Consider the following 17821-nt stretch of genomic DNA (forward strand, 5'->3'; position numbering starts at 1 on the left):
AAGATGTCTGATCGCAGGGGTCCCGCTGCTGGAGACCTCCGCGATCTCTCCTGCAGCCCCCCGAGTCATCAGCCCTCCGGAGCAAAGTTTACTCCGAGGCTGATGACAGGGGCCAGCGGTTTGTGACGCCACGGCTCAACCCCTCGTGACGTCACGTCCCGGCCCCTTAATGCAAGTCTATGGGAGGGGGCGTGGTAACAACCACCCCTCTCCCATAGACTTGCATTAAGGGTGTGGGGCGTGACGTCATGGGGGGGGGGGGGGGGCGAAGCCATGACATTACGGACGAACCACCAGTCCCTGTATCGTGAGTCATCAGCCACAGAGCAAACCTAGCTCCGGAGAGCTGCTAACTCGGGGAGCTGCAGGAGAGATCGCGATCAGACATCTTATCCCCTATCCTGAGTTAGGTAACAAACTCAGTGTTTGGCAACCAGTGTGCCTTCAGTTGTTGCAAAAACTACAACTCTAAGCATGCAGTGACAGCTGAAGGGCATGCTGGGACTTGTAGTTATGCAACAGCTGGAGGCATACTACTACAACTTCCAGCATGCCCTTTGGCTGTCCATGCATGCTGGGGGTTGTAGTTGTGCAACAGCTGGAGGTTACTTAATGCAGTGTTTCCCAACCTGTGTGCCTCCAGCTGTTGCAAAACTACAACTCCCAGCATGCATGGTCTGGCAGTGCATGCTGGGAGTTATAGTTTTGCAACAGCTGGAGGCACACGGGTTGGGAAACACTGAGTTAGGAAACAGAATGTTTCCCAACCAGTGTGCCTCCAGTTGTTGCAAAACTACAACTCCCAGCATGCCCAGACAGCCGAAGGGCATGTTGGGAGTTGTAGTTATGCAACAACTGGAGGAGAACAGTTTGGAGACCACTGTGTAGTGGTATCCAAACTGTAGCCCTCCAGATATTGCAAAACTACAACTCTAAGCATGCTCAGACTGTCCAGGCATGCTGGAAGTTATGGTTCTGCAACATCTGAAGGGCCCGATGTTATACAACTCCCAGCATGTCTGGGCAGTCTGGGCATGCTTAGAGTTAAAGTTTTGCAACATCTGTAGGGCTACAGCCTGGGCACCACTGTATAGTGGTCTCCAAACTGAGGCATTCAGATGTAGCAAAACTACAACTCCCAGCATGCCCAGACAGCAGACACCGCTGCTCCACCCCCTCCTTAATGCCGACGGTCCCGCTGCGATTGCCGGTCCCAATGGTCCCCGCATATTCTGGCCCCCGTCGACAGGGCGTACCTGTATGCCCTCAGTCCTTAAGGACTTGGAAACGGTCCATAAGGGGTTAAAGGGAATGTGACAGTTGTTTCATGCTGCACAGTAACCAGGTTGGTTCCTGCAGCTGTTCTCAGCCCCACCTGCCTCGACTGACAGCTCTCTCCCTATACAAACATAGGTAAAGACAAGTTACTTAAAGGGGTACTCTGGGGAACAAAACCCATAGCTCATCCTTTCCCTCTCACCAACCTATGTATTTGTCTAAATATCATTCATTAACTATATAGAGCAGTTTTCCTCTTTCAGCTGTCACTTACATGCAGGGAGTGGGAGAAATGTGTCATTTTCAAATCCACCTTGTTTCCTCAGTGAGAGCCAGCCCCCTCCCTTCAAGACCACACCACATGATCTCTGTCTGGTCTAGAGCTCTGGCTGTACAGCCACACCTCCCCTCCACCTGTGTGCCGTGAGAGAAGCTCAGCGAAGATTCTCAGTCTCCTCAGCCCTGCCCTTTGTCTACATAGATCTAATCAGGGACTGCTGCCATTCAGAGTACAGCACGATTTATTGCTGGGGGAAAGGGTAGTTTAAAAGAAAAGACATGTAGTGTGTGAGGCTGACTGTTTACAACACAGCATGTACACAGATAGTGAAAGAGAAAACAATTGGCTGGCAGCCATTACACAGAGATGCAATGATTTCTGGGAGTTGTAGTCTGTGCTGCAAACAAGGAAAAAAAATATTTAGAAGACATCAGGGGCCAAAGGAGCTGCCAAAACCACATGGATAACTACAGGAGACACATAACAGGTATTGTGGTGGCTTTGGGGCATTTTTATTTTTCTTAAGTTCCCCGGAGTACCCCTTTAAAACAAACAGAAATAGGAGCAGTTGTAGTGACTGTCTACGTGACTTCTTACTCAGTTATCAGCTGCTTTTAAAACCATAATTTCTCTGCAATGGCCAGGCATTTTAGAGTAAGTTTGCTGTATCACGAGCTCTGTTCGTCTCTGTTTTTTATGCTGCTTGTGGTTTGGGCAGCATGAAACAGCTGTGAGGTTACCTTTAAAGTGTAAAATGAGTAGCATTCCCAACAGTCACAAAGTAAATGTCTTAAAGGTAACATATACAATGGTGACATAACATATTTATGTGTGGTGGGAACAAATGAAACAAGACATTCTCCACATACCAAGATCGACAAGGATTGCATGCTGTTGAGCTGTGAGTTGCTTCAGGAGATCACAGTAGGTTATATCTGATGGCTGCTGTTGGCTTGGAAGTCGGTGCCTCAGACGGTATTGCACAGAAAGGAATTGCCATATTTCCCCCCGTTTACATTTTGGGACACCTATCAAACAGGAACATGAATAAATGGAAATATATATATTAGAAGATGTATGTTGTCTGGTATAATGATATATAAATAAGATTATACTGGACACATTTTTCTTCTTATTATTAAGTCTGAACATGTGAAATAATACAATGAATGTTGTGGATACATAGCTATCTCATTTGAAGTATTGTCCATTCACTATACAGTTAAACCTCCAAGATGATCATTTAAAACCTGATTGAAAATGTTCTTTCTACAGGAGCGGATCTCCCTAAAACAGTCATTCCCAACCAGGGTGCCTCCAGGTGTTGCAAAACTACAACTCCCAGCATGCCTGGACAGCCTTCGGCTGTCCAGGCATGCTGGGAGTTGTAGTTTTGCAACACCTGGAGGCACCCTGGTTGGGAAACACTGCCTTAAAAAGAGGCCAATATTCAAAGTGTACGAAAATATCACAAAAATATCTATCTGAATAAAGGGGTGGTCTTCTGAAAGACATTCATGGTATCTGTATATCTACATTAGATCAGCATAAGCTATATGTTATCCTTTAATGTATTCTATCTATATCTGGCCCTGGGATTTCTTACTTTCGTTAACAAAGACTGCCCAGTCATAGTCAGAATAATGAAGAGCAAAGACCTTTTACACAGGGCGATTATCAGCTGAGCGGCCAGACAACTGTTCCATTTAAAAGGCCCAGTGAACAGCCATTTATTGGCTGATAACATAGATTTCACAGGCCTCTCCTTGTTCATTGGCAGAACGTCTCCCTTTGTAAAAATGGGGTTTGATGTCTGGAATAATGCAAGGCAACAGACGTACAAATCATACAGCAATAAATCTTGAGGCTGTTTCCTACCTATTAGGCTATGTTCACATGTTCATTCTTTCATGAACATGGAAATCGGAAAGATGTTTCCGGCACGGAAATTCCACTGCAGAATCCTGTTGAATCCAATGGGACACTGCTGCAGTGGAATCTCTACGCAGAATTCTGCATGAAAATTCTGACGTGTTAACCTGGCCAAGCTGTCCTGTGTAAAGGGTCTCTTCAACAAGCGCTGATCAACCTGACCATGTAAAAGGACCCTTAGTCAAAGTCCTAGTGAATTTATTTATAGCCAATGGTAGCATTAACATCAAATCTTGATCATACATTCTTTCAAATACATGATCATTTATGAGACTGAAACATTAGCTAAGAAAGGAATGTGATTCTAAATAGGCACTGTCATTTAAACAGTCAACGGTACAGGCAAATATAAGAAACTTTGTAATATATCTTATTAGACAAGAATGCTTCTTTCTTATGTTATCAGACAGTTGTTTAAATAGGCACTGCCAGATACAAAAACTTTTGATACGTTGTTGCAATTGCTTTCATTAGAACATTTTCAGTATTTCATACTGAAAAAGCCAGTCAAACAACTGCCCCCCCCTGCCTGCTTGGACACATACTAGTCCTGCTGTGTCCATGAGTCATGGACACACTTCCTTGACTGACAACTGTGAACGCAGGGCTCACAGCTGGAGGAAAAATCCTCCCACTGTCAGCTTGTGTCCCGTTACAGTCAGTGAGGACAAGCTGGGAGTTGTAGTTTTGCTAATGCTAGGGGAGATGTGAGCAGACAGCATACTAAGGGGGGGGGGGGGGGGGGGGGTTTGACCTGCACTGTGAGGCCACGCCCCCTCCCTATGAGAGGAATTCAGACTAGTGAGCTAAATTAAAAGTGTAATAAAAAATAAATAAAAGGTGCTAGACACATAAAAATTAGATATACATGGTCAGGATTAGGTATTGATTAATATATATTAAAAAAAATAATTTTTTGTCGGATCTGACGGGTACACTTTAAGCTCTCTTTAGAGAAGCTTGGAAAACATCCAGATCTATACAGAAAATGAATGCTTGGATATTCGATTTTGGATTAGATGATAAAATATTTAGTTTAAAGCAAACTTAATGGACAACACATTTGTGCTCTCCTGATCATGCTATTTTCTGGCTCTGCAATAAATATATTATTGTTTGTATGTGTAAATATGTGGCCGGAGCAGGAAAAATATGCAATTTGTGTAACTCCTATTGATTTAATAGTAGTCACGCAAACGTCACGAACTATGGCATTTATGTAACTCCCGGAGTTACGTAAACAATGGAGCTCGCGGGGCTACACAGTTTGCTCAACTCCCATTAAAGTCAATGGAAGTTACACAAATTGCGTAACTTTCCTGCTCTGGCAGCCGCAGACCAGCAGGAGCTGGTCAGAAAACCCGGAAGAGCCGAGGTGGGACAACTTCTTTAAAACAGATGAAGTATTAATCGATTTTTAGCTCTTTAGCTTTATAAATTCTGTGTATCGTATTGTACAATAACCAATAAGGTAAGCATATTTCAACTATCACCAATCTTATCGTCATGTCCTGATTTTACTACTTTCATGTTCACTAAATCAATTACAATACAAAACAGATAATAAAGCATCTAAAATGGCTGTACCTTCTTTTAGTGTTGCATATATCTCTTCCATATCGAAGCGGATTTTAGTTCTGCAGTTTAATTTCTTATCCCAGAGATTTGATACTTCCTTTTGACAAGTTCCAACTTCCTCATAATCTAGCTTAATTTTTCTAGACTGCAGCTCATCTCTGCTCGCTGGAAAGAAATATAATAAAATATTTTACTATTTTAAAAAAATCTATCAAAAATTGGTACAATGATGTCACACATGCATTTCATGCATAACAACAGCATAGTTCCTGTTAAGAGTTAAATCACCAAAAGAAAACACATGGTAAATCTAGGGAACAGGCATTAGCTAAAAACTAGTGAAATTGATGTAATGTGTTTGGGACGGACGGTCAGGTAAAAGAAGGTTAGGGGTGGGTTTCCATTGTGTTTTTGTCTCAGTTTCACTGTTTCTGTCAAAGTACATTACTGCTGCTGTATGCAAAAATGTAGTCAACTATGCTATTGTGTACGGAAAGAAAGAAAAAAGATCCTTTTATTCTTTTTTGTTTAATAATGTAATACAGAGGGATTACAATTCTGCTATATGTAAGCATTTGTTTTGAGCATCCCTTAACATTTATGCTTTTTCCTATAAAACTAATATGTTTGTATGTTAGACATACAGCAATAACACAGTTTGAACACATCCTTCCGGTCAGGTGACTACATATCCACAAACAAATGCAACTAAAAGGGGTTATCTATCCATTAACCACTTAAAGACACAGCCCATTTTGGGCTTGAGGACACAAAAAAATGTATTTACCTCCTCACCTTCTAAGAGTTATAACTCTTACTATTCTATCCACGAACCCGTAAGGGATTGTTTTTACAAATGCAGGGGAGAATGCTTTTTTTCACCATAAGTTGTAGTTTTTATTGGAACCACCTTTACATATATGTAACTTTTTGATCACTTTTTATTCCTTTTTTTCTGGGATGTGATGTGACCAAAAAATCTGCAATTTTAGAATGGCATTTTTATTTTAAATCTCCACAGAAGAGGATCGCTAAAGCAGGCGAGGAAACCTCTGGCAGCTATTTTGACTAACTGGACCCCTCAATTGTCCCGCGCTTGGGGGGTGGGGGTTTGGTAGTCCGATGAGTCTCTTCCTATTATTTTAGAGGCAGTGATCAGTATTGATCATGGCATCTGAGGGGTTATTGATGGCAATCAGTATAATGGCTAATGTCCGCCATTACCGGCAGGTCCTCTGCACTCGCTTCATAGTCCTGGACAGGACTCAGGACATACATGTACATCCCAATGCGCCAAGTACCAGACAACCAGGGAGTACAAGCACATTGTGTGAGTTTATAGCTGAATCATGCAGTTTTTACTGTAAAACATCAAGGTAAGGCCATTATTGGTATTATATAATCATCCAGCTGTACTGGATGTTTGAAAGGCAATTCTACTATTATAGTATTAGCATTTATTGCAAACAATAAAACAATAATTACAAAAACAAATTACAAAAAACATTTCTTTTTCTTACCTTCTGGGAAAAAAAATGTAATCATTTACTCCACGAAAGCACAAAAGAAAAAAAAAATATTTTATTTTATTAAAAGGTTTTCTATCAGCATGTCTATTATCATTAGTTTACAGTATGTACTGACTACTCAAAAAATAATGGTTAAAAGCCTGAAATGCAATGTAATTGTTTATGCACACACTTCCCCATACAGCGATGACCTGCACTGTGTCATTATATTTTTCCACAAACATGTAGTGCTGGGTAGTGCTCAGAGCAATGTGCAGTAGTATAACAACATTACCTCCGGAGCTGTGTAGTGTAAGGACTTAGCATTTACTATTGTGAACCCTGTCTGTAGCACAACTGGGGGAGGGGTTAATTGATTAACTGCTCTCAGGTGTATAAAACTAACTGGGAAACTCTGTGAGCCCTGCTCTGACTGATTCTCACTGAAGCTGGGTCTGTATTCGAAAGTGTTGTATTATTAAGTGTTACATCTGAGAAGTTTTATAAGCAGAAGTTTAAAAAGCAGGAGTTGTAAGCAGGACCCACTGTAACTGTAAGTATTACACTCCCTTGATAAAAGTAGTTTTTCTTAATAGTTAATAACAGCTGTTTGTCACCAAGGATATGGACAGCAGGATTGGAGGTTTTCTTCAGTGCACATTGTGCCACATGTATACATCTCTGGAGCAGCAGCTTCAGGGTGAATACCGCTGTGACAAATGTGAGCATGTTGCCCACCTGGAAGCTCGTATTAGAGATCTAGAGGAGCAAAATGCAACATTGAGGGCGATTGACAATCTTACAGAGCAAGCAGATAGTGGGGTAGAAATGGAGGTTGGAGAAACTAGCCAGGAGGCCCAAGTAGGGAGCTGGGTTAATGTAGTTAGAGGGACTGGAAAGGGGGCAAGGAAAAGGAAGGTCACTTCTGCTTCTGATCTCCCAAGTAAAATTGCCAAGTTGGGCGATGATGCGAGGGCCTCAGTATCAGAGATGGCAACCCTAGTGGATACTGGTCTCCCTAACAGCCGGGGGAACAGCTCAACTAGTAGTGTGGGGGATGGTAACGCAGGTAGGCCAAGACAGTTAGTTGTGGTAGGGGATTCTATAATCAGGAAGACAGATAGAATAATTTGTCGCCAAGACCACCTCAACCGAATGGTTTGCTGTCTCCAGGGTTCGGCATGTGGTGGAAAGGGTGGGCAAATTACTAGGGGGGGGCTGGGGATGACCCAGCTGTCGTGGTCCATGTGGGAACCAACGACAGAATACATGGAAGGTGGAGGTCCTTGAAGAATAATTACAAGGAACTAGGTGCCAAGCTGAAGGGAAGGACCTCTAAGGTTGTGTTCTCTGGAATACTTCCTGTGCCATGCGCATCGCAGGAAAGACAGCGGGAGCTTAGGGAGTTAAATGCATGGCTTACGTCGTGGTGTGAGGGGGAAGGGTTTGGGTTTTTAGAGCACTGGGCTGACTTTTCATTGGGGTACAAACTCTATTCTACGGATAATTTGCACCTGAATGGAAGGGGGTCTGCTGTGCTGGGGGAGAGAATCCTGGAAGGGGTGGCTGAGTATTTAAACTAGGTGAGTGGGGGGAGGATAATAAAGCAAAGAAAGCAGACAGTGGGATGGATAGGTTAGAGAGGGGTCAGGACATAATGGTGGGTGGAGAGGAGTCCTGTGGGGGGAGGTTAAGAGCAGTGGATAAGGAGATCCATGGGTTACAAACCAGCTGTAAAAATAAATGTAGCCCGAAAAATTGTAATCCCAATAATTCAAAAAATTCCATTAGCCCCAATAACTCAATAACTACAATAAGCCCCATTAACTCAAAAAATACTGTTAGCCCCAATCACTTAAATAACAACGTTAGACGCAATAATGCAAAAAATCCCATTAGCCCCAATAACTTAAATAATAACGTTAGACCCAATAACTCAAAAAATCCCATTAGCCCCAATAACTTAAATAGTACAATTAGCCCTTATAACTCAAATAATAACATTAACCCCAATAACTTTGAAAATCCCATTAGTGAGACTATATGTGTTAAACTTAATGGAAATGTAAAGTGTATGTTCACAAATGCCAGAAGCCTAGCAAATAAAATGGGGGAGCTTGAGGCCTTGATACTGGAGGAACATATTGATATAGTTGGGATCACTGAGACATGGCTGGACTCCTCGCATGACTGGGCTGCTAATCTGCAGGGGTTTACATTGTTTCGCAAGGATAGAATGAACAGAAAAGGTGGTGAAGTCTGTCTGTATGTAAGAAGTGGTATGAAAGTCAGTGTGAACGATGCCATAGTGTGTGATGATTCTGAGGATGTGGAATCACTGTGGGTAGAATTACAAAAGGAGGGAAATACTGAAAAAATAGTATTTGGTGTAATCTACAGACCCCCTAATATCACTGAAGAGATAGAAGTTTGGCTTCATAAACAAATAGAGAGGGCCGCCCGGGCAGGTACAGTGGTAATAATGGGAGATTTTAACTATCCAGATATAGATTGGGGTCCGGGGTTGGCTAAAACTACAAAGGGGCGACAATTCCTAAATTTATTGCAGGATAATTTTATGGGCCAGTTTGTGGAGGACCCAACAAGAAGTGATGCCTTGTTGGATCTGATCATTTCCAACAACGCAGAGCTGGTTGGTAATGTAACTGTGAGGGAAAACCTTGGTAATAGCGACCACAATATAGTTACTTTTGACTTAAAATGTAGAAAACAAAGACAGACAGGGAAAGCAAAAACATATAACTTTAAAAAGGCAAATTTCCCTGGGCTGAGGGCTGCACTACAGGACATAGACTGGGGGGAGGTGTTCTCAAATACTGATACAGAAGGTAAATGGGACATCTTTAAATCAACTCTAAATAACTATACAGCTAAATATATACCAAAGGGGAACAAATATAAACGATTAAAACTAAATCCTACATGGCTGACAAATGAGGTTAAAAGAGCAATAAACAACAAAAAAATAGCCTTCAAAAAATACAAATCTGATGGGTCAGCTATAACATTTAAACAGTACAAGGAGCTTAATAAAATCTGTAAAAATTTAATGAAAACAGCAAAAATTAAAAATGAGAGACAGGTGGCAAAAGAAAGCAAAACTAATCCTAAATATTTTTTTAGATATATAAATGCAAAAAAACCAAGGACAGAGCATGTAGGACCCCTTAATAATGATAATGGGGAGGTTGTCACAGGCGATCAAGAGAAGGCGGAGCTACTGAATGGGTTCTTTAGTTCTGTATACACTATGGAAGAAGGAGCTGACATTGGCCAGGTCAGTGCTGGTAACACATCATGTAATGTACTGAACTGGCTTAATGTAGAGATGGTACAAGGTAAGTTAAGTAAAGTAAATGTAAGAAAATCTCCAGGGCCGGATGGACTACACCCAAGAGTTCTTAGAGAGGTAAGTTCAGTAATATCTGTACCCTTGTTCATGATATTTAGAGATTCTCTGGTGTCTGGTATTGTGCCAAGGGACTGGCGCAAGGCGAATGTGGTACCAATCTTTAAGAAGGGCTCTAGGTCTTCGCCAGGCAATTATAGACCGGTAAGTCTAACGTGCATTGTGGGTAAATTGTTTGAAGGACTTATAAGGGATTACATACAGGAATACATAGGGGATAATAGTATGATAAGGGATAGCCAGCATGGGTTTACTAAGGATAGAAGTTGTCAAACCAATCTAATTTGCTTTTATGAAGAGGTGAGTAGAAGCCTTGACAGAGGAATGGCTGTGGATATAGTGTTTCTGGATTTTGCCAAAGCGTTTGATACTGTCCCTCACAGACGTCTGACAGGTAAGTTAAAGTCCTTGGGCTTGGGAACTTTAGTTTGTAACTGGATTGAACACTGGCTCATGGATCGTACCCAGAGAGTGGTGGTCAATGATTCGTACTCTGATTGGTCCCCGGTTATTAGTGGTGTACCCCAAGGTTCAGTAGTGGGCCCGCTGTTGTTTAATTTATTTATTAATGATATAGAGGATGGTATTAACAGCTCTGTTTCTATCTTTGCAGATGACACCAAGCTTTGTAGCACGGTACAGTCTATAGAGGATGTGCATAAGTTACAAGATGACTTGGATAGACTAAGTGTCTGGGCATCCACTTGGCAAATGAGGTTCAATGTGGATAAATGTAAAGTTATGCATCTGGGTACTAATAACCTGCATGCATCGTATGTCTTAGGGGGGATTAAACTGTCAGAGTCACTGGTAGAGAAGGATCTGGGTGTACTTGTAGATCACAGACTACAGAATAGCATGCAATGTCAGGCTGCTGCTTCCAAAGCCGGCAGGATATTGTCATGTATAAAAAGAGGCATGGACTCAAGGGACAGGGACATAATACTCCCCCTTTATAAAGCATTGGTACGGCCTCACCTGGAATATGCTGTTCAGTTTTGGTCGCCTGTTCATAAAAGGGACATTGCGGAGTTGGAAAGGGTGCAGAGACGCGCGACTAAACTAATATGGGGCATGGAACATCTTAGCTATGAGGAGCGATTAAAGGAGTTACAATTGTTTAGTCTTGAGAAGAGACGTTTAAGGGGGGATATGATAAACGTATATAAGTATATAAATGGCCCATACAAAAAATATGGAGAAAAACTGTTCCAGGTTAAACCCCCCCCAAAGGACGAGGGGGCACTCCCTCCGTCTGGAAAAGAAAAGGTTTAGTCTAAAGGGGCGACACGCCTTCTTTACCGTGAGGACTGTGAATTTATGGAACGGTCTACCTCAGGAACTGGTCACAGCAGGAACAATTAACAGCTTTAACCTCCCTGGCGGTATTTTACTACTTTTTCCTTTTACATTTAGCTCAGTGTTTTTCTGACAGGGTACCTCCAGCTGTTGTGAAACTACTACTCCCAGCATGCCCGGACAGCCTTAGGCTGTTCGGGCATGCTGAGAGTTGTAGTTTTGCAACAGCTGGAGGCCCCCTGGTAGGGAAACACTGACTTTTAGTATTTTTCTTTACCTGCTCTGGCCGCCCCCCGCAACGGGAGCCGACCAGAGCAGATAATCGCAAGTTTTCCCAGGGGCCGCATCGCTATATCGCATTGCTTTTGCGATATATCGTGCAGCCCGGCCGGGAACTCTGTAATTCTACCCCGAGCGTGACTCGGGGTTACCGATCCTGGCAGGGAAAATTAACCCCGAGTCACGCTCGGGATTACCGCTCAGGAGGTTAAAACAGGGTTAGATACATTCCTGGAACAAAATAACATTAATGCTTATGCAGAATTATAAAACGACATCCCTTTCCCTTATCCCCTTACACCCTTCACTTCAATTCCCTGGTTGGACTTGATGGACGTATGTCTTTTTTCAACCATACTAACTATGTAACTATGTAACCCTCTGGAGCTGTGTAATGTGAGGACTTAGCATTTACCATTGTGAACCCTCTGGAGCTGTGTAATGTGAGGACTTAGCATTTACTATTGTGAACCCTCTTGAGCTGTGTAGTGTAAGGACTTAGCATTTACTTTTGTGAACCCTCTGGAGCTGTGTAGTGTAAGGACTTAGCATTTACTATTGTGAACCCTCTGGAGCTGTGTAGTGTAAGGACTTAGCATTTACTATTGTGAACCCTCTGGAGCTGTGTAGTGTAAGGACTTAGCATTTACTATTGTGAACCCTCTGGAGCTGTGTAGTGTAAGGACTTAGCATTTACTATTGTGAACCCTCTGGAGCTGTGTAGTGTGAGGACTTAGCATTTACCATTGTAAACCCTCTTGAGCGGTGTAGTGTAAGGACTTAGCAGTTACTATTGTGAACCCTCTGGAGCTGTGTAGTGTAAGGACTTAGCATTTACCATTGTGAACCCTCTGGAGCTGTGTAGTGTGAGGACTTAGCATTTACCATTGTGAACCCTCTGGAGCTGTGTAGTGTGAGGACTTAGCATTTACCATTGTAAACCCTCTTGAGCTGTGTAGTGTGAGGACTTAGCATTTACTATTGTGAACCCTCTGGAGCTGTGTAATGTGAGGACTTAGCATTTACCATTGTGAACCCTCTTGAGCTGTGTAGTGTGAGGACTTAGCATTTACCATTGTGAACCCTCTGGAGCGGTGTAGTGTAAGGACTTAGCATTTACCATTGTGAACCCTCTGGAGCGGAGTAGTGTAAGGACTTAGCATTTACTATTGTGAACCCTCTTGAGCTGTGTAGTGTAAGGACTTAGCATTTACTATTGTGAACCCTCTGGAGCTGTGTAGTGTAAGGACTTAGCATTTACTATTGTGAACCCTCTTGAGCTGTGTAGTGTAAGGACTTAGCATTTACTATTGTGAACCCTCTGGAGCTGTGTAGTGTAAGGACTTAGCATTTACTATTGTGAACCCTCTGGAGCTGTGTAGTGTAAGGACTTAGCATTTACTATTGTGAACCCTCTGGAGCTGTGTAGTGTAAGGACTTAGCATTTACTATTGTGAACCCTCTGGAGCTGTGTAGTGTAAGGACTTAGCATTTACTATTGTGAACCCTCTGGAGCTGTGTAGTGTAAGGACTTAGCATTTACTATTGTGAACCCTCTGGAGCGGAGTAGTGTAAGGACTTAGCATTTACTATTGTGAACCCTCTGGAGCTGTGTAGTGTAAGGACTTAGCATTTACTATTGTGAACCCTCTGGAGCTGTGTAGTGTGAGGACTTAGCATTTACCATTGTGAACCCTCTGGAGCTGTGTAGTGTGAGGACTTAGCATTTACTATTGTGAACCCTATGGAGCTGTGTAGTGTAAGGACTTAGCATTTACCATTGTGAACCCTCTGGAGCTGTGTAGTGTAAGGACTTAGCATTTACTATTGTGAACCCTCTGGAGCTGTGTAGTGTGAGGACTTAGCATTTACCATTGTGAACCCTATGGAGCTGTGTAGTGTAAGGACTTAGCATTTACTATTGTGAACCCTCTTGAGCTGTGTAGTGTAAGGACTTAGCATTTACTATTGTGAACCCTCTGGAGCTGTGTAGTGTAAGGACTTAGCATTTACCATTGTGAACCCTCTGGAGCTGTGTAGTGTAAGGACTTAGCATTTACCATTGTGAACCCTCTCGAGCTGTGTAGAGTAAGGACTTAGCATTTATCATTGTGAACCCTCTGGAGCTGTGTAGTGTAAGGACTTAGCATTTACCATTGTGAACCCTCTGGAGCTGTGTAGTGTGAGGACTTAGCATTTACCATTGTAAACCCTCTTGAGCGGTGTAGTGTAAGGACTTAGCATTTACTATTGTGAACCCTCTGGAGCTGTGTAGTGTAAGGACTTAGCAGTTACTATTGTGAACCCTCTGGAGCTGTGTAGTGTAAGGACTTAGCATTTACTATTGTGAACCCTCTGGAGCTGTGTAGTGTAAGGACTTAGCATTTACTATTGTGAACCCTCTGGAGCTGTGTAGTGTAAGGACTTAGCATTTACCATTGTGAACCCTCTGGAGCTGTGTAGTGTAAGGACTTAGCATTTACTATTGTGAACCCTCTGGAGCTGTGTAATGTGAGGACTTAGCATTTACCATTGTGAACCCTCTTGAGCTGTGTAGTGTGAGGACTTAGCATTTACCATTGTGAACCCTCTGGAGCTGTGTAGTGTGAGGACTTAGCATTTACCATTGTGAACCCTCTGGAGCTGTGTAGTGTGAGGACTTAGCATTTACTATTGTGAACCCTCTGGAGCTGTGTAGTGTAAGGACTTTGCATTTACTATTGTGAACCCTATGGAGCTGTGTAGTGTAAGGACATAGCATTTACTATTGTGAAGCTGACCTGCTTTTGTGGTGCAGAAGGCAACGGGATAGCAAGGCGCTGACACGGTAGTAAAAGGGAACTGACGTTTAATCACACATGATGCAACGCGTTTCACAGTATAACTGCTTCATCAGGCATCTTGATGCCTGATGAAGCAGTTGTACTGTGAAATGTGTTGCATCATGTGTGATTAAACGTCAGTTCCCTTTTACTACCGTGTCAGCGCCTTGCTATCCCGTCGCCTACTGGAGGATTTTATTCAAGATTTATTGCACAGGACGTGGAAAGGCTGCAGCCACTTGTTTTTTCTTACTTTTTTCCATTGTTGCACTTGGCGGAGTGTAACCTCTTGGGGTAAGCGTGCAATTGTCCTTGCCCCCCTCCCCCAGTGCATCCCTTTTTAATACACTACGGAGCGCTGTCTACCTTACTTTTCAAAATGTAGTGCAGTAAGACTCAAATTGTGTATGTGACAGAATTTGTGGCGCAATGCGCCAAAATAAACCTACAAACCTGGCTGGTAGGAATATGGATGTGGTCAGCTGAGAAAAAAAGTTCTCATAATCTGACCGATTTATTATTAAATTCACAGAAAATCCTGTGAATAATTTGCTGGAAATTCCGATCAAGAAAAAGCTGCTCAGAACTTTCCTGACTCTTGTGTCCCCATAGTCAATAGAGTGGAATCCTGAAGTCCGAAAAAACATTTCACACTAATAAAAAAACAACATTTTTAGAAAATTAAGGCCAATTTTTTCACACAATAACTAATCTATATGATCAGGAAAATGTGGCAATCGCTCTTTATTCTTATGAAGAGTTTGGGGATTATTGTGCAATGTGTTAAAGGGGTACTCCGCTGCTGGAGCCGGCAGCTCGTGATGTCATAGCCCTGCCCCCTCATGATGTCACGCCCGCCCCCTCAATGCAAGTCTATGGGAGGGGGCGTGACAACCGTCACGCCCCCTCCCATAGACTTGCATTGAGGGGGCTGGGCGTGACGTCATGAGGGGCTATGATGTCACAAGCTCCCGGTGCCGGCTCCAGCATTCAGAGCAGTTTGTTCCAAGCGCTGAGCAGCGGAGTACCCCATTAAGGTCGAGACACAAATCTTGTTTTGCAATGCTTGGAAACATATCAGACCTTAGCAGATGTAAAAGTTTCTTTCCAAAATACCAGTGTGCCTCTAGCCATTGCAAATGCTGTCCGGGTATGCGGGGAGTTGTAGTTTTGCAACGGCTAGAGGCACACTGGTGGGAAAACAATGCTATATCACCTTATGTCAGATTCAGTACTAACCTTCAAGTTTTAGGTTCTCCTTTTCCATTCTCAATAATAAAATCTGTTGATGTATTGCCTTCTTCCACAGCCTTTGGAAATCTTCAGCAGTGCGTTTCCCATCGGTACCTTCAGCAGCATTGTCATCCTGGAGAAGAGATGCTAGAGGGTCCTCCTCCATGGTTGGCGGAAGGGGAGACAATGGCAGCAAATAATTTCCATCTAAATGTTCTGAAACAATGCAGATACCAAATGTCCATTATCACTTCACACAAATCATGGGTCACAGCATTTTCCAGCTGACTGGTGAGGAGTTCTTATGAAGAGAACAAACATTCGCTCACTGAAGAGGCTTCCTGTTTTTGTCTGTTTTCTATTCAAACATGCTCGTACTTCTTGTTTCAGAAACAAGTTTAGATCCTGTTTTTAAGCTTTTTGGGTGTAAATTTCCTGCAGCCAATCAATCTCATGGAGTAATAGACTCCAAGAGCAATAAATACATTTTTTTACCTTCTTTAGCATATTTATCAGATATGAAGGAACATTTCTTTAAAAAAATGATATATATATATACATATATATATATGTGTGTGTGTGTCTCTTAACACAACAAGAATATAGAACGCCAGCACCACCATATTCTATATATGCTGTACACACGACTTATGGAAGACTTAGTCAGGTATGTGTGGCTTGAACTCCGGTGAGCACTACACGCTAGGAAGTATAGCATTCATATAAATCACAAAAGAAAGAAAGAAAGCGGAGCGCTCACCATTCCGTTGGCAGACGAGTCACTTCAACCGGGTGATCTATGGACCGGACTAGGATCCATGCAGGGAGGCGGCAGCTGGTAACGGCGGGGAGCTCAGGCGTCGGGCCACGGACCGTTCCACACCACTAGGCGCCTTGTGGCGTGGAACTGTCCGTGGCCCGACGCCTGAGCACCCCGCCGTTACCAGCTGCCGCCTCCCTGCATGGATCCTAGTCCGGTCCATAGATCACCCGGTTGAAGTGACTCGTCTGCCAACGGAATGGTGAGTGCTCCGCTTTCTTTTGTGATATATCTATATATATTATATATATTGGTTTTCTGTCAGATTTCTGCCAAAAAAAAAACAACATTAAAAAAACCACAAAATATATTGCCAGACGTTTGCCAAAATTATTCACGGAGGACATTCTGTTGCAGTTCTGTTTGAGTTTTATAAGATTATGGATTAATTTGTTATTATGAATATGTTAAAACTATTCCTTGAAAATTGTTGTAAAAAAACTTGCCTTTTTACTACATACCATTATGCTGCATATCTGAGGGAGAGTTGACCATTGGTGAAGCTACCCTGAGGAAAATCCGCTGGCGCCACGAGATTTGGCGTGGTGTGAGAGGAGTGCCAGATGCATTTAAGGAGTCATTACTGCATGACGAGAATGTCCTCCTTCTTCCTTCGCATTCACTGCAAGAAAATATTAATATTTTGTGAAAATAAATACATGAAACTGGACACCTCAGGGGCAAAAGTGTTTGTGCAATTAAAGAATAAAAAAACAAAAAATACATGTAGTGTAAATTGTGGTGAAAATGTTCTGTTTACCAGCAGCATATGGTAACTATAAGGACTGCAGAGATGGCAGTGGAACCTGGACCGCTAGTGTGACCGCTTGTCACACACATTCCAAATTCCAATACATGTGAAAACTGAATGTAAAAAGCCCCCCATCCTTCTTATAGGAATACACTCCGCAGTACACTGCATCTTCCCACCATCACCTATTCTGTGCACATTCAGCACGGAAACCTCTTTAGTTGCCAGGACATGGAAGCCAGCTAATAACCACCCAAAAAAGTGCCAATATTTTCAACAACAGAAAGTGGAATATGTAACACAAATGTGTGGATTTCTGCTGTGGATTTCACAGCATTTTTTTCAAGTACACCATATGAATTTAATGGCACCTGTCTGTTTAAAAGCTTCTAAACATGTCAGTGACACGACAGAAGTTTTCATCACCAATCTCTAAAGCAAACAGACATCAGGACCAGCTGAAAGATGTGCCCGTTCATCTAGATTTGGCAGCATTAAGCTTAACTCTGAGAGCAGCACAAGCAGTATACAGATATCTAGAGAAAGTCAAGAGTTTCTAATGACTGTCAAAGAGACAGGTACCCTTTAAAGTGTACCCGTCCGATCCAACA

General features: G+C 42.6%; 1 protein-coding gene and 1 long non-coding RNA gene across 5 annotated transcripts in view; one reads left to right on the forward strand and one right to left on the reverse strand.

Annotated features, from left to right (window-relative positions):
* The window catches only part of LOC130355423 (uncharacterized), a 45973-nt gene extending 30136 nt beyond the window's left edge, over positions 1–15837 (forward strand). Inside the window, exon 3 of the long non-coding RNA XR_008888518.1 lies at positions 15716–15837. This is a non-coding gene — a long non-coding RNA (uncharacterized LOC130355423). The remainder of the gene's footprint in view (positions 1–15715) is intronic.
* TBC1D4 (TBC1 domain family member 4) overlaps positions 1–17821 on the reverse strand; it is a 169428-nt gene that overhangs the window by 19382 nt on the left and 132225 nt on the right. For all 4 annotated transcript variants that reach the window (XM_056555517.1, XM_056555519.1, XM_056555521.1 and 1 more), the window contains 4 exons: positions 16921–17081; positions 15646–15855; positions 5078–5233; positions 2428–2586 (listed from right to left, as the gene is read on the reverse strand). In XM_056555517.1, coding sequence (XP_056411492.1) covers positions 2428–2586; positions 5078–5233; positions 15646–15855; positions 16921–17081 — 686 coding nt within the window. The remainder of the gene's footprint in view (positions 1–2427; positions 2587–5077; positions 5234–15645; positions 15856–16920; positions 17082–17821) is intronic.

The sequence above is a fragment of the Hyla sarda genome, chromosome 2 (genome assembly GCF_029499605.1).
Source record: "Hyla sarda isolate aHylSar1 chromosome 2, aHylSar1.hap1, whole genome shotgun sequence".
In the NCBI taxonomy this organism is placed as follows: Eukaryota; Metazoa; Chordata; class Amphibia; order Anura; family Hylidae; genus Hyla; species Hyla sarda.